General features: G+C 45.2%; 2 protein-coding genes across 2 annotated transcripts; one reads left to right on the top strand and one right to left on the bottom strand.

Annotated features, from left to right (window-relative positions):
- Positions 1–3,741: 3,741 nt before the first annotated feature.
- LOC149279575 (histone H2B 1.1-like) lies at positions 3,742–4,122 on the bottom strand. The gene has a single exon (XM_089500896.1). It carries the CDS (start codon positions 4,120–4,122, stop codon positions 3,742–3,744), a length of 381 nt encoding a protein of 126 aa, XP_089357022.1.
- Positions 4,123–4,471: 349 nt separating this feature from the next.
- LOC149279576 (histone H2A type 2-B-like) lies at positions 4,472–4,864 on the top strand. The gene has a single exon (XM_089500915.1). It carries the CDS (start codon positions 4,472–4,474, stop codon positions 4,862–4,864), a length of 393 nt encoding a protein of 130 aa, XP_089357041.1.
- Positions 4,865–24,081: the final 19,217 nt, after the last annotated feature.

The following is a 24,081-nucleotide window of genomic DNA, read 5'->3' on the forward strand; positions in this document are numbered from 1 at the left end:
CCAAGAAAGCCCCTACAGGAGTGAAGAAAAGCCCGAAAAGGATCAAGAAACCGTCGGCCGCTGCCAAGAGTCCCAAGAAGCCTAAGGTTGTTAAGGCGAAGAAACTAAAAAGGTCACAAAGCCTAAGGCAGTCAAAAGCCACGCAAAGCCCAAGGCTAAAAAGGCAGCCCCCAAAAAGTGAGAAGGGGGGTGTGGGTTTTGGAGCGCCTCTGGTGTGTGCTTTCCCACTTACTTCTTCACACAAAAGGTTCTTTTCAGAACCATCATATCCTCCGAAAAAGATAAAAAAAAGCGTTTAATCACCCGGCCGCGGCTATGTGAGCCACCCGCTGAAAGCCTAGCCCCATACTTGTGCGTTAAGCGTGGGTTGACATTCGGCCAGCGGTCTCGCTCGGAGCTCTGTCCGTAACAGAATAGAGATAAGGGGCGGGCTTAAAGATTGTGCTTTGCCGTTACTCGTTATGCCCAGATCGTTGATCGCCTCCTAAACGCTTTTAAAACGGGCGTCCGTCGCCATACTATGTATGGCGGCTGTTGACGCCCCGGGGTGGGGCCAGACATGGCCCCCGATGCCGATCTCGGCCTTGCTGAATGCCTCGACATCGAGGCATTACAGTAACGCCGTTTAAGCGAAGAAAGTGATCGTTGATCACTTTCTAAACTAATTAAATTTTTTGACGGTTCAGGACCGTCAAAGGTCGTTAAGGGGTTAACAGCGATACGGCGAAAGCTAAAAGCCCGCCTTTATCTTGGCCGCCGTTTGGCGTTTATTTACAGCGATATGCTGCCACCTAGTGGTAAATGAGGGATCGTCGAAATCGATCACGTGGAGGTGAGGGAGGCAGAAGCTTAAAGTACGTCATGCAGTAGAGAGGCTTGATTAATAAAGGCTAGGCATCTTTGAAAGCAGATGCGGGCTTGGTGTAGGGAGTGAAGCAAAGGAGGTTGGTTTGAATTGTTCATATTCGGTTTCCTTTCCCGCTGGCGGGAATTTTGATAATCCTAAATAGCCAATCGGTGTCTGAGGAACGTTTGGAAGCTTCTCCAGCCAACCAACGTGAAGCATATATTAAAAAAGCAACGCCCCCTTGAGGCATCATGGTGCAGTTCCCTATCAGGTCCGTCCAGTACGCATAAAAGAAAGCGGGACGGCCGTAAGCGAGTATTATGCTGTGGAGATCATAGACTGATCGTCGTTATGTCTGGCCGTGGCAAAGGAGGTGAGGGACTCGGGAAAGGTGCGCAAAGAGGCACAGGAAGGTGCTTCGGGATAACATCCAGGGTATCACCAAGCCTGCTATCCGCCGTTTGGCTCGCAGAGGAGGTGTAAAGCGTATCTCTGGGCTGATCTATGAGGAGACTCGCGGTGTGCTCAAAGTGTTTTTGGAGAACGTGATTCGTGACGCAGTCACTTATACTGAGCATGCCAAGAGGAAAACCGTTACCGCTATGGACGTGGTGTATGCCTTGAAACGCCAAGGCCGTACTCTGTACAGTTTCGGAGGTTAAGCTTGTTAACTCGTCACTGGAACACCCAACGGCTCTTTTCAGAGCCACCCACACCCTCTCTTAGGTTATGATCATGTTGTCCTTGTGCCTGCCCGTGCTTTTCTATGCACACCTTGAAATAACCAGCTGAACAGTGGCTGGGTCTGGCTATAGATTGAGCTACTGGCAGGATCGGAGTGCTTGGAGTTGGGCCCGTTTGCAGAACAAGAACAGCCCCGGAGGGAAAGAAATTGGACAGAGGTGCCACATGAATTTAGTGCGGACAAGGTACCCATGGTCAGGCCTGTTGAAGGGGTTAAGGCATGACTAAGGAAAATTTTGGCACTGAAAGTGTTAAGTTAGTGGCACGTGCAGGGGCAGAAGGGAGGGGGTAATTACCCTCCCTTAGGGGTATATAAGGAAGGGTCGTGGCCTATAGGGGCAACCATTTTAAAGAAAATTTTCCCGCCCGTCCCTCCCCTGATTTTGGCAATTTTGCCGGGTACTCTGGTTTTAAGCTGGTACGGTGCAGGAGTTAACCATCTAGGTGCGGTTACTTGTGGTGCACAGAGGTGTAAGTGCAGGACATTCCAGGGGCATGCGCCTCTGTGAATCGTAAGGTCATGTGACTGCCGCGCTAGGGGACGCCGGCAGTTTCATTAGGGATACAGGTGGACACGCCCATACCAGCAGGTTACTTATTTGGTTATTAAGTTGGTTATTAAGTTGGTTATTAAAATGTTTACAATTGGTTATGTTATTTATATATATTGTGTCAAATTGGTTATGGTAATAATATTTGACACTTTGTAACATGTTAATAAAGGTTGAGTGTCGCGGTGCTGAAGTTATTTCAAGTCAGCACCGCGGACAAATAATTCCATATCTGACATTTAATAAAGCTTGTAAAATAAAGAAGTGTCTCTTGTTTTATTTTGGAAAGAGGTACCGAAACTGGACGCTACTACATTCATGTGCTGGGATCGGCAGCTGGTGTCCACCAAAGGCTTGCACGGGGCTCGCTTGAATGGGGGCCGGGACGGCCCAGGGTTAATAGGTGCCGTCTGTGGTAGTTATCTGAATTCTGTATGTCCCGGTATGTGGGTGAATTTTATTATGCCTTTGTCGTTCATGTGTTATCCTGTCCGTGTGCCACATGTCCTGCCCACGACACTACCGAGTCATGTCTTATTGGGGAAAGCCCGTATACTACAGCGCCACCGAGGTTCCTGAAGAGCTGTGTCCTCTGCCAGGATCACGCATTGTCCTTTTCAGGACAACAGACCCACGATGTAGCTCAGCTTCGGTTAGCCACAGTGGTAAAGAAGCCCCTTCTCTCTGCAACGCTGGTTCTGTCTGGCGGTGAAGGGGTTAATCTCCGGCGTCCCAGCAGGAGAAATCAGCGATTAGCTGGAATACCCAGTCAGAGTACAGGTCGGTGCCGTCACAGGAGCCCCTTCACCTTGGGTTTCTCTTCCCAAGCAGTCTGGATACCCCAGCTAACCTGGAGGAGTGAGAAGCACATTTCAATGCTCTTCCCAGAGCTAGCATGTCCCCGACAAAAGCGCTAGATCAGTTACATAGCTCTGAAATGGACGATGTGGGTGGCTCTCTGTGACGGCCCCGGGTTAATCGGTACCGTCTGTGATAGTTCTTGTTTGTGATACCTGCATTTCCCGGTATATGTTGTAATTATGGTGTGTGCTTTTGTTCCCCTTGTTTGCTACCCTGTCCAGGTACCACATGTCCTGCCCCCTCCCTCCTTACACAGACTACAGTAGAGACCCCCTACTGGGCTGAGTGCTAATACTCAGTCATATGCAAAGGAGGGCAGGATGCAATTCCCTTGTGTCTATTGGACGCAATTCCCTTGTGTGTCTATTGGACGTAACTCAATCCCTTGTACTGTTTAAATACCCCTGTGTTCCCAAATAAAGGGAGTTCCTGTTTTCACCTCAACATGAGTGTTGCCTGATGCTTGGCGTGGGCTGATATGATCCTGTATTGTCCTTTTCAGGACAATAACCACGCTGTGTAGCTAAGCTTCGGCTAGCCACAGCGCCAAGGTAGCTCCGGTGCAGCGAAGCCCACCCTTCTATCTACACCGCTGGTTCTGCCTGGCGCTGAAGGGGTTAATTGTCGGTGTCCCGGCAAGAGGAAGCAACGTTTGGCGGGAGTACCCAGTCGGGGTACAGGTCGGTCTCGTCACACTCTCAAAAGAGCCTTTGTTTAAAAAGTGAGAGAACGAGAACTTTACTTGGCGCTGGTGTACTTGGTAACAGCCTTGGTGCCCTCTGACACAGCGTGCTTGGCCAGCTCTCCAGGAAGGAGGAGGCGTACAGCAGTCTGAATCTCCCGAGAAGTGATGGTGGAGCGCTTGTTGTAGTGGGCTAGGCGTGAAGCTTCCCCGGCAATGCGCTCAAAGATGTCATTGACAAACGAGTTCATGATGCCCATGGCCTTGGAGGAAATGCCAGTGTCGGGATGCACCTGCTTCAGTACCTTGTAGACATAAATCGCGTAGCTTTCCTTTCTGCTCTTCTTGCGCTTCTTCCCATCTTTTTTCTGGGTCTTCGTAACAGCTTTCTTAGAGCCTTTTTTCAGAGCGGGCGCAGATTTGGCTGGATCAGGCATCGCGTCTGCTTTCCTTTCAGCACGCAATTCAAGAGACCGTGATTAACACTGAAATTACTGCGCCGGGCCCTTCCCTTTATAGGCACCGCATGCAAATAAGGCCGTTCTGCTGTCTCGCGTCCGATTCGATGAGGTTGTCACGTGAGAAGATGCGGCCGCCCATGAAACGCAGTGCCTACACCGATTGGTGTCTCAGACTATTTCCACCCGATTGGCTGTTTTGAAAAGGAACCAATCAGCGACGAAGAGCATCACGGGGGAAGCTACAAATAGCAGGGTAAGTGAGCGGCGTATCTTCGTAAGGAACTTCACAGTTAACTGACCGATTAGCCGGTTGTTGAGCGAAAGCATGTCTGGCAGAGGAAAACAAGGTGGAAAGGTTCGCGCTAAGGCAAAGACACGTTCTTCCCGTGCAGGTCTGCAGGTCCCTGTCGGCCGTGTGCATAGGCTTCTTCGCAAGGGTAATTATGCCGAGAGAGTAGGCACCGGCGCACCCGTGTATCTGGCAGCGGTGTTGGAGTATCTGACTGCTGAGATACTGGAGTTGGCTGGTAACGCTGCACGCGACAACAAAAAGACCCGTATCATTCCTCGCCACCTGCAACTCGCCGTTCGTAACGACGAGGAGCTCAATAAGCTGCTCGGCGGGGTCACCATTGCTCAGGGAGGTGTTCTACCCAACATCCAGGCGGTGCTCTTGCCCAAGAAGACAGAGAGCCACAAACCTGCCAAGAGCAAGTGAGTGCAGTAATCGGTAACCGCAGGGCAATTAGCCAGCACCACCAAAGGCTCTTTTCAGAGCCACCCATAATCTCTGGAACAAGCTATATCTTCCCTTGCTATAAACTTGCTGCAAACGTCTTTAAAGGCAACTGCTTTCCACTGCAGTTTTTCAGCACGATGTTTAGTTGCTGAGCTTCACGGTGGCTAAACACCATTCATACAAGCTACATCATATTTCCTACCCCCCCCCTTTGCATAAGGCGTTTCTGTAGGCAGAGTGCTCTATGATATCCCTTTTAACCCCCTTAATGCCATTCTGCCTCCAGAAATGCTTTTTAACCCTCTATGCCAATCTGCCTCCTGAAATTCCTTATACCTCCCTACATGCCACTCTGCCCCATAATATGCCCTTTAACCCCCTAAATGCCAGAGTGGCATATAGGGGTATAAGGCATTTCTGGAGGCAGAGTGGCAAATAGGGGGGGGGGTCAAAAGGCATATCATGGGGCACAGTGGCATATAGGGGGTATAAGGCATTTCTGGGGCAGATGTGCATAACTGGGGGGGGCAGGTTGGAAAATACAAGGCAATAAAAACTAAATATTTTTCTCAATCATAGCTTTTGTTTAAAAAATAAATAAATAAATAGTTTACATGAATTAACTTTCACTGGTAAAACTTTTTTCCTTTAGGGTCGTCTTATATTCAGGTTTTTTTCCCCCCTAAATTAATATTCAGCTTTTGGGGGGTCGTCTTATAATCGAGCAAATACGGTATTCTGATTGTATTTAACATTAGTATAGCTATTCTAATATCCTCCATTAACACTTCTCAAGTAATTGTGCCGTTATGATGTTCCCAATATTATGTTCTCACCTGTTACACGTCATCTGATGTTTCCTTTAGCGGAGCTCAGCTGACAACATACATGATATGTTCAAAGAATGTTCGGCTCCCTATCGATTTAAAGACCGACACCTCAGAAGGAAAAAGGTAAATCGTCTTAAAGTGGATCTTGTGACGGCCCCGGGTTAATCGGTACCGTCTGTAATAGTTATTGTTTGTGATACCTGCATTTCCCAGTATATGTAATTATGGTGTGTGATTTTGTTCCCCTTGCTTGCTACCCTGTCCAGGTGCCACATGTCCTGCCCCCCCCCCCCCTTACACAGACTACAGTAGAGACCCCCCACTGGGCTGAGTGGTAATACTCAGTCATATGCAAAGGAGGGCAGGATGAAATTCCCTTGTGTGTCTATTGGATGTAATGCCCTTGTGTGTCTATTGGATGTAATGCCCTTGTGTGTCTATTGGATGTAATTCAATCCCTTGTACTGTTTAAATGCCCCTGTGTTCCCAAATAAAGAGAGTTCCTGTTTTACCTCACTACGAGTCCTGTCTTGTTATTGAGGTAAGCCTCGGTGCTGCCCTTATTAGGGCGGTAGGGTGCTGTATTGCTATACTTTGGTATACTACAGTACGGCCGAGGTTCCTGAAGAGCTGTGTTCTCGGCTATGATCGCGTATTGTCCTTTTCAGGACGATAGCCACCCTGTGTAGCTCAGTTTTGGCTAGCCACAGACAGTGAATCTCTGGTGCCCCGGTGGCCATGGGGCAAAGGAAGCAACGTTTGGCTGGAGTACCCAGTCGGGGTACAGGTCGGTTCCGTCACAGATCTGTTAAGTATTCCAAACAAATACCTATTGTGAGAAGTGATGTAATCATTCTCTCCTATTTAGTTAACTCCTTAAGGAGCAGGCTGTTTATTTTTGTACCCTTTGTGACCCAGGCTGTTAACACTTTAGTTTAGTGAACCCACACAAGTTATATGTTGGGGTTTTTTTCTTTCAGAACAAGAAGGGCTTTAATTATTCTAAAAAAATATGCTGAAAATGTGAAAAGAAAAAAATCTCTTACTCATCTACAAAAGCTAATGGGGAAAAATAAAACTGCTACCAAGTGGGTTTTTGCAAGTTATAGGGCAATAAGTACAAGTAGTGTTTTGGGTCTCAAATGCCACATTTGGGAGGTTTGCATTCTTCAAGTTAGAACTTTACCATCTGGTTATCCTGCCCCCATGTCTTATTTGGGATATCCTTGAACTCGGCCAATTCAATTTATCTCATCAAACCAGTTTTAAAAACTAGACACTACAGGGTATTTAAAGTGTGGTAAATAGTAAGTGCTAGCTCCATTTTTTTTTTTAGGTAGTTGGAGCCAACCGAGATAGTCGGCGCTTAGTACCATTGACTAGAAGATTGCTCTCCTTTTGCAGTAGCTCAGAGCTGTAAATGCATTTAGAGTGTAGGAGCCAGGAAGCGATATATGCAGTTAGATGATTGGTGTCATCGGATTGTAGCATTTTAGAAGTCTGGGTTTTTTCAGCCCCCATTTAAATTGTTACATTCACCCTGTTTTGTCAATTAAATGTATCTGCTGACACCGAGTGTAATGCGCCCATTAGTCATATTGTTATTTTAGTACTTTTTGCTAAGTTAAATGACTTTTCAATAGATTCAACAAATCAAGCTGTATTGTTTATGATGTTTAACCCAGGATATTTCATCAGCTAAATGTCGTTTTCTTATTATGCTTTTTCTTTTCCTCACCGAGTGCAGATAGAATTACGTATTCCAGAGATCTTCTGGTCAACCTCTCTAGCCTGTCGGTATCCAGACAGAAACCAAAACACTTACCGGATCACCCAGTTGTTTTGGGAAACCCAGTAAGTTTACTTACAAAAACCCTGTATATTAATGCAGCCTGAAGTGCCCACTTGGTTTATACATAAATAGTAGTAATACTCACGCAGAGATTAAAAAAAAAAAAACGTCCATAGCAACTAATGGAGTGGTTCAGTGAATGTCGTCATAGCAAAGGACAAGGGGGCAACGGGACAGGAAGCAGGATGTCGTTTTCGGAATGAAGACGTACGTCCTGAGTCCTGGACTTACCTCTGTCCCTGCTTTCCCGATGTGGCTGGGGGTACTTCGAGCTCATAGAACGTTCTGTGACCGCGCAGCAGAAGTGTGGCAACTGCACCATGTGTTATTCTCATTGTATTTACTGCCTTTTAGGCTTTGTTTAGCAGGATACTTCAGCTAAAATCATTGTAATGCATATGATAACTACATGGCACCTTTAGTTTTTTTTGTGATATCCTTCTTGCAAATTAATTGCGAGATCCTAGAGATTCCCTCCCCCGGCTATTTTGTGTGCATGCGTCATTCAGCCGGACAAACAGGGCCGGCCGAAGACTTAACGCCGCCTGGGGCGAAGTTTAAAATGCCGCCCCCCGCCGACGCCGGGGGGGCGGCATTATCTACCCCCCCACCGGTACTTACCCTTAAACAGTCCTGCGGCGAGTCTCCCTGTGCTGCCACGGTGCCGGCTTGTAATGCTGAGCGCCGGAAATTCACGTCACTTCCGGCGCTCTGCATTACAAGCCGGCACCGAGACCGAACAGGGAAACTCGCCGCAGAGGAGAGAGAGAGGGGCGCCGAGCGGGTAAGCGAAAACCACTCGGTGCCCCTCTCTCTCTCCTCCGCTTCAAAAAAAAAACAAAAAAAAAAAACGCTTGGGGCGGCAAAGTGCCGCCCCTTCTGAAGTGCCGCCTGGGGCAATTGCCCCAGTCGGCTCCATTGTAGGGCCGGCCCTGCGGACAAATATTCCTTCACAGGATATGCTGAGTTCAAGGCCAGTGCTGGCTTGGCCAGTGCTATGGATGGGTGTGTATCTGTTCAGAAATTGCAGGTTTCAGTGGGAATTAGGGCTGCAACTAACGATTATTTTCATAATCAATTAGTTGGCCGATTTATTTTTTTGTTGGATTAAAAAAAATAAATGGAAATTTTCCATTTATTTAAAATAACAGGATGTTAAACACAAACTGCAGAATAAAAAAACTATGATAAAAATGCATTTCTTGTTTTTATTTCCCAACCAGCCCCCCGAGTTATGCACATTTGAGCCTAGGCTTGCCACACTGTCTCCTAGATATGCCACTCCTCCCTCCCAACATATGCCACACTGCCCTCCCCACATATGCCTTATACCCCCCAGATATGCCATAATGCCCTTATAGATTCATAGACTCGTTCACAGCACAGACTCAATTAATCCTTAACACCATATTAACCGTAACTGCCCCTAAATTAACCCTAAACACCCCATTAACCTTCACCGCCCCTAATATTATTTTTATACTCGGTTAGATGTCTGAGCCATGTGACAGGGAGGGCCTGGGAGAAAAGGGGGCGGGGCCAACCATCAGAGTGACTTCAGGGAGGGCCTGGGAGAAAAGGGGGCGGGGCCAACCATCAGAGTGACTTCAGGGAGGGCCTGGGCGAAAAGGGGGCGGGACCAACCATCAGAGTTACTTCAGGGAGGGCCTGGGAAGTAGTAACTGCTGTAAATTACATTGAATGATGATTATTGGTTTATAAAACGAGGGGTATTTTAGGGAGCATTTGCTCTGAAAAAAACCCTCATTTTATAATCGATAAAAATAGATTCAACTAATCGATAATGAAATTCATTGGCAATGATTTTTATTATCGATTATTAGCGATTAGTTGTTGCAGCCCTAGTGGGAATGCTTTACTGCCAATGATTGGCTGTAGCAAGAATAGCCAGACCACCGGAAACTGCAAGAAAGCCTAACGATAACTTTACTGTAAATCAAAAATGATCAGTTTCTGCTTATGCTTTTAAATAACATTTTTTATAATTTCTTTACTATTTTATTAAAATAGCATTTGCAGAGCGTATTTACATCTCTTGCAAGTATTAAAGTTGGCCAGGAAATGTAGTCTTGGACAAACTGAAACTCTTAAAACTTCTTCTTTCAGCTATCCAGGCTTCCCAGTGAAAACGAATACCGGTACTTCCCATCAAGCCATAGGTCTAACTACAGCGTACACTTTCCATGGATGCCTGGAAATATCGGGATTTATTCTCAAAACCGAGAATATGTCATGCCAAATGCTTTTGTCAACTTTCCTCGTACCCATTCATACTACTTTTTTTGAACGGGGAAACTGTCTTTGTGAGAAAAGAGGTTTGCCAATATTTGCCAAATTAATGAAAAATTTTTGTTTTTTGTATATTTTTAGAGTTTTATCATTGTAGCGTTACATTGAGTTTCTGACATGTAGCAGAATTTTCACAGACTAAGTTTTACTGGGATTTTACCCATTTAGTAGTATACCGAATATAAAAATGTGTAAAAATAAGCAAGGTGGTGAGTATTTAGTCACTTGTATTGTGCGGTGTATAAAAAAAAATAAATTTTATTTTTCCAAGCCTATTGGATATATTTTATCATGGAATGCAACCAAACAGTACTTAGGGTATATTCAGAAAGGAGTCATAAGATTTAATATGGCATATATATATATATATATATATATATATATATATATAATATAAAGAAAATTTAAATTTTTTTGGTGCAAAAACAAAATGTTCTTTTGTACATCCCCGGTTTGGCTTGACTTATTTTATACCGGAAACATTGGTGTAATTAAGTTTTTTTTTTTTTCTTTTCTACATTTTCATGCCTTTTGTGTTTCTTACAAATAATAGCATGTAAAATTTTTTACATGATATATGTATCGGTTCTCATGCAAGCATTTAAAGATGTTGGACCTTCGCAGAATGGTTCAGCAGATGATGAATATACAATTGATATGTGTTCTGTTATGTGTGACATGTTAATGTATGTCTAACATATGTTAGGCTTTATCCATGTAAATCCGTTATTCGTTATTGCAGAAAATTAATAAAAAATGTTTGAAATTGGAATGGCGTGTCAACATATAAAAGTGTGATGTTTTTACAGCTGCGTGTGTGTGTATGTATATGTATGTGTATATATATATATATATATATATATACATATATATATATATATATATATTTACATACCCTGGCAGAAGTTATGAAATGTTGGCATTGACTTTAAAAACATGACCACGCACAAAAAATGCATTTTATTTAAGGCTAGCGATCATATGAAGGTGTGTGTGTGTGTGTGTGTGTGTGTGTATATTTTTTAGGTACACCTGTTCAATTGCTTGTTAACACAAATGGCTCATCAGCCAATCACATGACAGCAAGTCACATGATTTACCATTATGCCCATATTCTCCCAATCCACCTGAACACTGACCTTGCTAACCTTAGATGGGGTTAAGGGCCTTCCTAAATCATTACGTGGTCTCCAGATGCATTTTGCTGCTCGTACATCACATTAAAATCGTTCTTGCCGCTTCCCACAACTTTCCCCTTCTTGATCCGTTACAGCACCCTAAACCTCATTTACATTGTCCCACCAATAATTACTGATGAGGAAGTTGAAATAAAAACAGTTTTCGGTTTTAGGGTCTCCTTCCTTTATCCGAAACAGTATACGATACGCTGAAGGTAATCTGGGTATTCCAAAACAAGACGTGTGCTTTGGTGTAATTTCTTTTCACATCATGGTTACCAATCGACCATAACATTATGACCACCTGCCTTATATTGTGTGGGTCTCCCTTTTGGGCCAGAACAGTCCTGACCCGTCGATGCATGGACGCCACTAGACCTCTAAAGGAGTCCTGTGGTGTCAGAACCAGTATTAGCTTTTTCAGGAACTTGAGCTACAATAGCTCGTCCGTTAGGTTTAATCACGTGGGCCAGCCTTGGCCCTCCACGTTCATTGAGCCTTGGCTGCCCATCACTGTCGCCGGTTCACCGCTCTTCTTTCCTTGGACCTCTTTTGGTACTGACCACTGCAGACTGGGCTTACCCCACAAGAGCTGCCGTTTTGGAGATGCGCTGACCCAGTCGTCTCGCCATCACAAACTGGGCTTTGTCAAAGTCGCTGAGATCCTTAAACTTCCTGCTTCTAACGCATCAACTTCGAGGATGAGATGGTCACTTGGTGCCTAACTTATCCCCAACAGGTGCCGCAATAACAAGATTATCAGTGCCATTCCCTTCACGCGACCGTCGTCCGTGGCCATAATGTTACGGCTCATCAGTGTATAGTGTTTCTGTGTGTAGTGACATTTTTAGTTATTTGTCCTTGTTCCATGTAAACCCCTTTGTGACAATGGCGTTTTTAACATTTCTCCAGTTTTTGTTTAGCTGTAATTTTCTTCTCATTCACTGAATCCACACAAGTGATATTTTGTTTCAGGATTTTTTTTTTCCTAAATGGCAATTATGTACAAGTGATTAAAATTGTACACAATTTTTTACTTTGGGGAGAATAAAGTTTTTTGGTTTTTTTTTTAAAGTATACTTCTAGCAGGAGGGGTACAAGGTGTTTTACATTGTTTTTTTTAAATTATATGTCACAGTACCTGTGATCCGTCTGCAGGAGCGCAGAGGCCCTGGGAGAAGCTCACGATCGCTTCCCGCAGCTCAAGATGCACTGAAGGAAAGCACAGCTTCAATATTTAGTGTGGTGGCCACGTGAAAGCTGTGACCTCAATTGATTTCCCAGTTTCATGATACCCACGATATAACATTTGGGAATTGTTCATGTCATGGTAAAGCGGAGCCGACACTCCTCTTCTATTAGTCTCATTCAACATAAAACCTGACTTCATTATAGACCTCTTAGATCCTTAGCCCAAGGACTGATTTAAGGTTTTAAGTATCCTTCCATCTATCCAGTGGTACCATTTTTTTTTATCGGCTGCCAACTGCTATGGTTATGAATACACCTTGTTTTATACGTACCGTATTTGCTTGATTATAAGACGAGGTTTTTTTCAGAGCAAATGCTCTGAAAAATACCCCTCGTCTTATAATCGAGGTCGTCTTCTAATCAGACCTCGATTAGGTTGCCAGGCTGCTTACCGGGGCTTTGGTTGCGAGCAGCGTCTCTCCTTCTAGCAGCAGGAGAACAGGAAGCTAGCAGAGTGTTGCATAACTCTGCCTCCCCCTCCTTCCTCTGGGGGCGGGGCCAGAGAAGTTGCTCACACAGCCGGGCCCCTGCAGAAGTCTTCGAGTGAGAGATCTGCAGTTCAGGTAAGGGGATGGGGGAGGCTTTTTGAGCAAGTATGTGTGATTAATGGAATGAATGAGTATTTAAATGTTTGTGAATGAGTGTGTGTGTGATAGCATGGCATAGGGAGGCTGTACTCACACTCCTATCATCCCCAGGTTCCAGCATGTACTGGCTGCCTTGGCTTGATAGGAGAGTGATTGCTGTTAGCAGATATATATATATACCTCCAGAAATGCCTTTTAACCCCCTATATGCCATTCTGCCCCATGATATGCCTTTTAACCCCCTATATGCCTCTCTGGCATACAGAGGGTTAAAAGGCACATCATGGGGCAGAGTGGCGAATAGGGGGTATAAGGCATTTCTGGGGGCAGAGTGGCAACCCTGGGGGCAGATGTGCATAACTGGGGGGGCAGGTTCACAAATAAAAGGAAATTATAAGACGACACTGATTATAAGACGACCCCCCAAATCTGAATATTAATTTAGGAAAAAAAAGAAAAAGCCTGGATATAAGACGACCCTATAGGAAAAAAGTTTTACCAGTAAATGTTAATTCATCTAAACTATTTTTTTTTTAATAAAAGCTATGATTGAGAAAAATATTTTGGTTTTATTTCCTTCTATTTTCCAACCTGCTCCCCAGTTATGCACATCTGCCCCAGAAATGCCTTATACCCCCTATATGCCACTGTGCCCCATGATATGCCTTTTAACCCTCTAAATGCCACTGTGCCCCATGATATGCCTTTTGACCCCCTATGTGCCACTCTGCCTCCAGAAATGGGTTAAAAGGCATATTATGGGGAAGAGTGGCATATAGGGAGGTTCCGGTGCGGGGAACTCTGATCTCTGACAGCCGGGGAAGGTCTGCGCAATGGACGCAGACAACCCCCGCTGCTAGCCACACCTCCTTCCTGATGCAGCGGAAGTTGTCTACACGAATCGCGTAGACATCTACACGCTGCCCCAGCTACACACCGGGGACTCAGAAGTACCGGTAAGTGGGGCGGGCGGGCGGGCGGGCGGGCGGGGGAGACAGGAGGATCCAGGTCCCCTGCAGCTGCGAGGGATCTGGATCTTAGTCGTCTCATAGTCAGACCTATTTGAGGTCTGATTATAAGATGACCCCGATTATAAGACGAGGGGTATTTTTCAGAGCGTTTGCTCTGAAAAAACCTCGTCTTATAATCGAGCAAATACTCTATATTTTTCTCAATCATAGCTTTTATTAGATATGAAAAATTGTTTACATGCATGAATATTTACTATTTTTTTTTCTATAGGATAGTCTTACATTCAGGCTTTTTGTTTTTTTCCTAAATTAATATTTAGATTTTGGGGGGTCGTCTTATAATCGAGCAAATACGGTATATCTAGTGGACGTCCATCAGCACACCTAACCAATCTGTTCACCAAGATCTTCTCTGCTGTTTGCAAGCCTGGAGCAAAGAGTCGATATCGATCTAGCAGCAATGAATGAATTTCAGAGGGCAAGCGTTGGCTCAAGAAAAGCAAAATGGAACCTAAAAGCTTGAAGCTGCTCCTTCAAGAGAAGCCAAAGCTATTTCTGAAACAATACAGACAGCGTCTTCATCGAAATCCAGCCAGGGTTCACATACTTCTTTTTCTCCAATTAGCGGAAACAAAGTTTCTTACAAGTACAGCAGCGGAGAGAAAACCTACCTACTGTGCTTTAAAAGTACCCTTGCTTAGACCCTAGCACTAACCTCCTGCGCATTTGACAATACAAGGTGGCCAACGGGGCCAAAGCCACAACTCTACTGTGGATTACCCAGGGCAAAGGACTATAGGGGAGCAATGCCTGCAATGCATGTTTTTTTTGTAATAGACGGTGAAATTTTTTTTTAAGGGTACATTTACACGAAGTTCAGTTTCATTTTCTGCATGTAGTTCTGAGCATGCCCATTTCAAGCTTATAGGGCAGGGGTGTCCAACCTGCGGCCCTCCCGCTTCTGCAGGACTACATCTCCCATACTCCTCAGCAAGCCTGTTAGCTGAAAGAGCATTATGGGAGATGTAGTCCTGCAGCAGGAGGGCCGCAGGTTGGACACCCCTGCTATAGGGGAAACAAATAAAGCAAACAATTTGTGTGTGTGAGTGTGTAGCGTCAATTTACATACAAGTGATTCAACAGCCTACATCTTTAGGTGTTGCTCATAATTCACACAAAGCCAATCAAGGAAACAAAAAGAAATCTTACACAAAGGTCGCTGCGTTGACTCAACTTTTTTTTTTTTTTTTAAACAGAAAGTCCTCAGATTGGTTAATTAAAACACTAAACATTCCTAAACTCGCTGCAAATAAACATGAGGATTTACACACCACCTCGGAGTATTTTACTCCTATCCTGACATTAGTGAACTGTGAATACAATCATAACATTCTGCTCAGAGATTTCTTTTCATCTCCCCCGCTCCTCACTTGACATCACTAGAACTCGGATTTCGGATGCAGTCCGCTGCAGTCTAGAACTACTACATGGACACCGGCAGTGGTCTCTGGAGCTTTAGGAAACAGATCGTCACCCTGTGATCGTTAAACGTGTTCCACATTAAGTAAAAGGCGAAGTGTTTCCTCCAACTTTTCTACCTGTAAGAAGACGAAGACAGAAGGACGCAGTTAACAATTAGTTCCGTGATAATGCCCCCCAAAAAGCAGCATATACCTATGATTGTCTGTGAAAGGGGGCTTTCTTTTTTTCTTCAAAGCATTCGGGGAAACAAACATTCAGTTTCCAGGCACGGTATAGACGTCTCTGGGCACCAAACGTTTTGGTTTTGAGGTTTTTATCACCATCTGAGTGACGGGCCAGGCACATTGAGATTAGAAAGCTGGGCTCCATTGACTTGCATGGTTGAACGAAGTACCTGTTGTCAACCTGCAAGGGGAGCCAGAGTTCCCAGGAGGGTCTGGAGAGACCCACTTGGTAACTCGTTTTGTTTTTGGAAAGGATGCCGCCATCTTGCAGTGACAGTTCTCCAGAGTGGGTGTTCGGTGTCACTGAATGCCTTGCTATCGAGGCACGTCGTTGGTCCTTAACTGACAGTATGTGCATGACATGCCTGGCCCGTCAGTGGTCGTGAAGGGGTTTTTGTTTGTTCAAGTCAATAGATATATTTTAGTTTCCCTATAGTTTCGAAACCTTTTTGTTCTCAACCATAATCCTCTTAGCACAGAATGACCAGACGTCGAAATACAAAAAAAAAAATGTATTTTCCATCTTAAAGCACCATAAGTATTATTTAATCATTTATACGGCTTAAGTATCTGGGGACAGTAAGGGACGCGTAAAATACACTCGGCGCACACTCACCCTCTTGAGCAGGTCTCGTGAACAACAACAGCATCCATCTTTACCTTGAATTAAACACGGAAAAAGACACGAAATATGAAAACCCTACACAAGATTACCCGACAATTACCCCCATCTCTATACTTTGCAAAAGGAAATGTTTTCAGTTGCAGCACAAATTGCACCTTGGTTGTAAATATTGTTTGTTTGGCCTCCAGCTCCTCTTAAATACAAACCTCTATTTTTTATGTTTTTTTTTTCTTTTTAAATATAACTTCATGAACGCTTTGAGCGAATACTTGACTTTAATGCACTCTTAAACTCCATCACGTCAAAGGCATTGTTACAGTTGCGGAGCACAGAATTTCTGCTGTCATCTCCATCACTCGGAATACGCACACAAATTAAACAAAAAAAAACACATTTAATGATTTTTTATGTAAACACTCTTAATGCTGCTTTGGTTTTGTTGCCCAAGATATACAAACACCAATTTGTCTACAACAATCACCCACATGCATAGGCCAGGAATGTGTTGGAGAACCTTTGGGGCCGTTTTTTTTTTTTTTGTAATAAGGAAAAGTGTTTTTTCTGGATTTTTATATACCGTATTTGCTTGATTATAAGACGACCCCCCAAAATCTGAATATTAATTTATGAAGAAAAGAAAAAAGCCTGAATATAAGACGAGCCTATAAGAAAAAAGTTTTACCAGTAAATGTTAATTCATGTAAACTATGTGAACAATTGTTTGTTAATAAAAGCTATCAAAATATTTTGTTTTTATTCCCTTTTTTTTCAACCTGCCCCCCCAGTTATGCACATCTGCTCCCAGGCTTGCCACTTGCGAACAGCGTAGAGCTCTACATGCTGCCCGGACTAAGCACCGGGGGCCCAGACTAAGCACCGGGGACTCAGATGCACCGGTAAGTTGGGGGGGCGGCATAACACAGGAGGATCCAGGTCCCCTGCAGTGCTGCGGGGGATCTGGATCTTAGTCTCATAGTCAGACCTATTTGAGGTCTGATTATAAGACGACCCCGATTATAAGACGAGGGGTATTTTTCAGAGCTCTGGAAAAAACCTTGTCTTATAATCGAGCAAATACGGTATATATATATATATTTGTTTAGGGACATAGAATCTCTAGAATAGCAGAGTACAGCCAACTAAAGATCCCATTACGGGTTTTTTTTTTTGTTTTTTTGGCTATAGACCTTGACACCAGTTAGTGAAAGGACACCAAGCTGGTCGCCGGGCAGGGTTTTGGGTCAAGTGCCAGAAGGTGTAGGCAGTGCATGGAGCACTACGTCACCTGCCAGAATTTTGTGACGTTGTACTCCGTCCATCATCGGAAAGGCGTTAAAGGCCGTGTCTCGCACAGCTGCAACCGGTACCAGCACGAAGCCACGAGCCCAGTACGTACCTTTACAGTGACCTCCTGTAGAGCGAGAGTCCACGCCGGTCTCCTGACGCTTTTGCACAGACACAGAATAGATTCCCGCATTCACGGACAGTGCCGTCAAGGTGATATTCTCCTCCTGAAATAGCAATCTTAGCAGTTTGGTAGCTGCCGGCGACCACTCCTCTGAGAGCGGTATTAAGCCTGCAAACAAAGTCATATGTTAAGCAGGCCCCTTGCATCTGCTACAAAACCGGTTTTAGACCGTAACTCCTTCCGTCTCCTTAGCATGTATCTGTAAGTCCTTAAAACTTGTGGCAAGAAGCACATTAGGAAGTACAGGTACAGCCTGATCAGAGATCGGACATGACAGCTATCAGCCCGTGTGTCACAGCGCTCCGTTATGCGCCAGTACACCGTTACGCTCTAGTACACCGTTACTCAAGGAATGCCCGATCGTACTGGAAGTTCACGTGAGGACAGGAGAACCTCTTTCTCGATCTTGCTTGGCTCTCCCATCGCACCCCTTGCTGCCTGAAGGAGGGGATATGGTGGAGCCCTGCTTGCTGATCACATTGTGATCAGCACAAACACATCTGGAGGAGGAGAGGATCCCCCAAAAGGGATCTCAAGAAAATGTAAGCAAAATTGTAAAAATGTGATTCTTTTTCTATTTTGTTTTTTATCGGTAATAAATATGTTTTATGTATTCCTGTAAGAAAGAAGGCCCTACTTCTGAACGAAATGATGTTTAATCTGTGTGGGTTCGTCACATACAGAAAAGGGGAATTATGCCCCTGCCCCTGGCACCTCAAGAGATTAAAAGGTTGTTAATATGGGGTTAATCTCACAGGAGGTGACCAAAACAAACATGTCGATATTCAACAGAGGATAAAAAGGTATTTTTTGAGCGGTTTTCTTATTTATTACATCATAGACAGATGGGGGGGTATAAGTATTATAAAACAAGGAGTAAAATCTCACCCAAAAAATATTAAAACCCATAGTCACAAGATCTGATCAGGTTACTAAAGAAATACAAAATGATAGCAAACGTAATAAAATCACTTACCTGCCAGAGCACATTTTACAATCAGTACAGGGGGGTCCAGGAAATTCTCGGTAATGGGGAGAAGGGACGAGAAGGGCACATCCTCGGTGTTCCCATAGTCCGCATAAGCAACTTTAGCAGTAGACAAAGAGGTGTCCAACACGATCGCTCGGTACCAGTAGCCATCATCTGGTGAAACAGTACAGAGAACATTTGGGGAACCTCAAACATTCTGAGGATCAAACGTTTCTAGGCTATATGGGTTTCCTCAACTAGTTCTCTTTAACCCCCATCAGGCTTTTTGACACTTGAGGACTACGGTCACAAGAACCAATTTTGATTAGTTGAATCAACTTCATAAAATATAAGAATGTTTTTTTCAGAGGAAATGCTCTCAAGTTATCCCTCGTTTTATAATCCGACCTCAGAGGTCGGACTGTAACACCAAGATCCCCCTCAGCGCTGCAGGGGACCCGGATCCTCCTCTCTGGCAGCCGGTGGGCGCCTGTGCGATGCGCGCAGACATCCTCCGCTACCGTCCTCCACTTCTGCTGGGGCTTCTATGATGGAGCGCCAGCGTCACATGACCTTCTGGTGCTCAGTCAAAGAAGCTCCAGCGAAAGTGCCGGCCAACAGCAGAGGTTTGTCTACGCGCATCGCAGACATTCACCGATTGCCCCCACTACACACCAGGGAGTCTGGAGCAAGTGGGGGGAGGGCGCAGAGTGAATCGGGGGGGGGCAGAGTGGCATATCGGGAAATATAAGGCATATCTGGGGGTCAGAGTGACATATGGGCATATAAGGCATATCAGGGGGGCAGAGTGACATACCAGGGGGTATAAGGCATATCTGGGGAGGTATAAGGCATATCAAGGGGCACAGTGGCATATCTGAGGGTCAGAGAGGCAAGCCTGGGGGTCAGCCTTGTCTCAATCACAGTTTTTATTAAATTTGAAAAAATAGATTATATGTGAATTAATATTTACTTAATCTTTTTTAGGTATTAAAACCTAGTTTGAGAAATATTGTGTTTGGGTTCTTGTTCCATTAACCCCTTCAGGACAGGGTTTTTTTTACCATGTTTGCACTAAACTGTAAGTTCTCTCATTTAGCGCCCCCCCCCCCCCCAAAAAAACATATATTTTTTTTTTCAGCACAAGTAGTGTATTCTTTTGAAATAATAATTATATATATAAACCATCATTTAGTATGAAAAATATCTAAAAATGTGGGGAAAATTAGGGAACAAAAGGAAATATTTTCACTTTCACCTATAATAACCAGTGCAATTGGAAAAAAACTCCAAAAGTGTATTTGGGTATTTGTCCGGTTTTCGGAAACACTTCAAATGCCTGGTATTTTCATTTATTTTGGCACTTACAGGGTTAAATATGAATGACGCGCATCACGGTTTCTAAAAAAGATTTTTTTTAAAATGTGGTATGCTGGGAGTTGCTCCCCAATAGCCGCCAGAAAAAGAAAAACTGCTAAACAAAAAGTATACATTTTTTGAAAGATGGCATTTTAACACTTTTGATTTAATCATTTTAGTGCCAGTCTGTCCTAAACATTGCAGTAAAATTTCATTTTTTTTCCATTTTTAACAAACCCATTCTATCCAAACACAGTATTTCAGTATTTGTGATTTGTATTGAGAAACACCCCCCCGAGTACAGGAATAGCCCATATGCACTGCGGCATTGAAGGGGTTAACACTGCACGATTGTTCCCTGAAGCTGCCCAATCTCCGGTACGCTTGTGACTGCAGGAAGGAGTCTCTATGATCCCTCCTATAGGAGTGAACAAAAGGCTTATGGGGGGTCGTTTTTGGCGTATTCATAGAATTTCTCCATTAGGAATGATGGGATTCCAACTCTAATTTTTAACAAATAAACCAAAAATACCCACAAAGTATATATTTCTGTAAAGCAGACAACCCAGACTATCGTATCAGGGGTATTTGGGCATTCTTCATGCAGCTATTTGGCCGCAGAAATTATTTCCTTTGCTTTTCTTCACCAACACCTCTGCGTTGCTTAGATTTTTTTGCACAGGATATGTGTTACGGCAGAGAAACCCGATTACGGAAATACCCCACAGTTTGGTTTTGAGGTCCTCTTAGGGACCTCTTGAACATGTTAGTTATGCCAGCGATGTCGCAATTAACCCCTTCAATCCCCTATAGACGTACCGGGACGTCTAGCCTTTCGTGCAGCGTCAGGAACACATCCCTGCCGCTGCACGGGAGAACAGGCTGTCGTTTGACAGCCTGGACCCCCCCCTGGCAGCAGAAGCCAGCGTCGCTGGCTTTCTGCTGCCCGATCTCCTGTAACAACTTGGTGTGTCATTAGCCTTGGGGGACTGAACCACATCCGGGTCAGTGACATTACTGCCGGATGTGCGACACTGGGGGAGAGAGAGAGAGAGAGAGAGAGAGAGAGAGAGAGATAGATAGAGAGAGAGAGAGTTCGTTTTGCAGAGCTGCAGTGCTTAGTGCAAAACCACATTATATATTGGGGATAGTGTAGTGTTTTAGAAATTGGCCAGGTAGGTACAATGGCGCAACATGTCTTCAGCGCTGAGGAGGCTCATGACTGCCTCACTCAGTCTGATGACGATGCCACTCTGACCGCGTCAGACGCCAAGGCCACTCTGACCGCGTCAGACGCCGAGGCCACTCTGAGCGCGTCAGACGCCGAGGCCACTCTGACTGCATCAGATATTGATCCAATATCTGAGGAATCCTGCTGTGCGTCAGATAATGACGAGTCAGAGGAAGACGATGATGGCCAGGGTCCATCTGCCAAAGCCAGGCGTGGAGAGCCTGACTCTAAATATAATTGGGTGCCCCCAAATATGATAGACCCAGTAATCCCTGCTTTTACTGCGACTCCTGGCATCAGATGTGACATCGATGCTAGCGAGCCAAAGTCATTTTTCCATTTAATGTTTGCCCCCGAGTTTTTTGAGCTGCTAGCAGCTCAAACAAACCTCTATGCAGCCCAGTGTCAGGCAGCTGACCAAGGAGACAGAAGCCAGACCTGGTACCCCACTGACTCCCATGAAATTAAAAGATTTTGGGCCCTGACCCTTATGATGGGCATTGTGAAAAAGCCCACGATACGCTCCTATTGGAGCACAGATCCCGTAATATCCACCCCTGCTTTTTCCCAAATAATGCCCCGGAACAGGTACTTTGGGCTCCTAAGATTTTTACATGTTACTGACAATTCCCAATGCCCCCCTAGAGAGCACCCCCAATTTGACCGTTTATATAAATTGAGGCCCATTATTAATTATTTTTCACGTAAATTCCCTGAAATTTATACCCCCGACAAAAATGTGGCTGTAGACGAGTCCCTGGTCCTATTCAAGGGTAGACTGAACTTCAAACAGTATATCCCGTCCAAGCGAGCGAGGTACGGTGTAAAGTTATATAAACTTTGCGAGAGTGGGACGGGATATACTGTTTCCTTCAGAATCTACGAAGGGAAGGACAGTCACCTTGATCCCCCTGGCTGCCCACAATGTGTGGGTACTAGTGGGAAGATAGTGTGGGACCTGCTGTCCCCCTATTTGAATAAGGGCTACCACCTCTGGGTGGATAACTTTTACACCAGCCCAGACCTGTTTCATTTTTTATTTTTACAGCAGACCCCGGCATGTGGCACTGTTAGGCCAACCCGCAAGGGTTATCCTAAAAAACTCACCTACCCAAGGCAGAGGCGCGGCACTACCAGTGCTCTGCGCAGTCAGGAGCTGTTGGCCCTCAGGTACACTGACAGGAAGGATGTGTATATCCTCTCCACTATACACAACGAGAAGGTGGTGCCTGTCAGTGTACGTGGGGAAGGTGATGCTCAGAGGCTCACGCCTCAGTGCATCACCGATTACAACAAGAACATGGGGGGTGTAGATCTCTCTGACCAGTGTCTGCAGCCGTACCTGGTGCTGCGTAAGACCAAGACCTGGTACAAAAAGGTGGCCATTTACCTCACCCAGGTTGCCATGTACAACACATATGTGTTGTACAAGAAATGTGCCACTGAGAAGATCTACACCTTCCTAGAGTTCCAGCTCAAAATCCTGAGGGATATCCTCTTTGAGCAGCCAATCCCTCATGTGCAGGATGAGAATGTCCTGCGTCTTACCGGCAGGCATTTTCCTTCTGCAATCCCTACCACTGGTGCCAAACAGAAGCCTCAGAAAAGATGCAGAGTCTGTTACAAAAAGGGTTTTAGGAAGGACTCCAGGTACCACTTGTGACAGGGCCAGGCTAGCTGGCTCATGTGTCATATGAAGTTTAGCTGGGTCACGGAGCACTTTTGTGTCCGGTTCTGTATACTGTGACCCGGTAATATATTATATTGTGTTTATTGTGTAACCGGCCCAGAGACTGATGTGGATTCAGCCCCAGCCTTCAGAGACAATCCTATAATCTGGCTGGGGCTCTTAATCAGCCAACACAGCCCTGTCTGCCCAGACGGCACCCGCACTACAGGGGGGATAACACAGGTGGGGGAACCCATTGTATTCTGTAATCCCCTCACCTGATACATCCCCTGTATACTGATGGGATTTGTGATGGGATGTGGCTGATGGGATTGGGGGTTGGGTTCGGTACACATTGCATTGAGATTGTATATAAGTTCTGTGTGTTTGTAATAAAGAGAGTTCTTCTTGGTTTACTACGAATGGTGGTCTGGATGATCCGTGGATAGCTGAGTGCTATCCGTACGAGGGACTGACTGGTGATTCCTCAGCCCTCAAACAGGGGGACCCAGCCTTGGGTACGGTGACCCTGTAACATTGGTTGGCAGCGGTGGGAAGAATCCCACGACTTGGGTGAAATCCAAACCACCAACTGGGATTGCAGACGAGAGACACCGAGAGAGCTCCTGGAGGTTTGTAGCAAAGGAAAGGCTACTCTGATTGCGGACTGCAGGGAGATGGACCGGCACCAGGATGCCCCAGAGGAGAGCCTCGGACTGAGTGCTCTACAAAAGAACATTCTATGGCACTTATCCCTGTACCCAGGAGGGGCTACATCGGAGCAAGTGATGACGGTGATTGAAATGTGTCACCGGGAACTGAGCCAGAGTGGGTCTGTATCTCCCAGACTAGGGGAACAGACCCCCACAATATCATACCAGGATATCCAACCCTTCCGAGAACCAGAGGATGAGACAGACCGGGTTACAGCCGAGGTGTGTGAGCTGGAACACCAGCAATGGCAGTTAGAGTCTGCGCCTGCAGACTGGAGGGATGATTTCTCCCATCCCCACTTTGAAACGTACTGGGCACAGTACTGGACAATGTGGGATATACGAGTTCCACTCCTGGGGGACAACCCGTTGCCGGAGTGGGAAGACGAATTGAGGGGTCTCATATATGCAGAGCTCGACCTCCACAGCCGCTACCAGGGATTCTCCCAGCAGTTAGCAGGTGAAGACCACAGCGA

Source organism: Sceloporus occidentalis, unplaced genomic scaffold, assembly GCF_023333645.1.
Source record: "Sceloporus occidentalis isolate IW3139 unplaced genomic scaffold, rSceOcc1.0.p SCAF_161, whole genome shotgun sequence".
Lineage (NCBI taxonomy): Eukaryota > Metazoa > Chordata > Lepidosauria > Squamata > Phrynosomatidae > Sceloporus > Sceloporus occidentalis.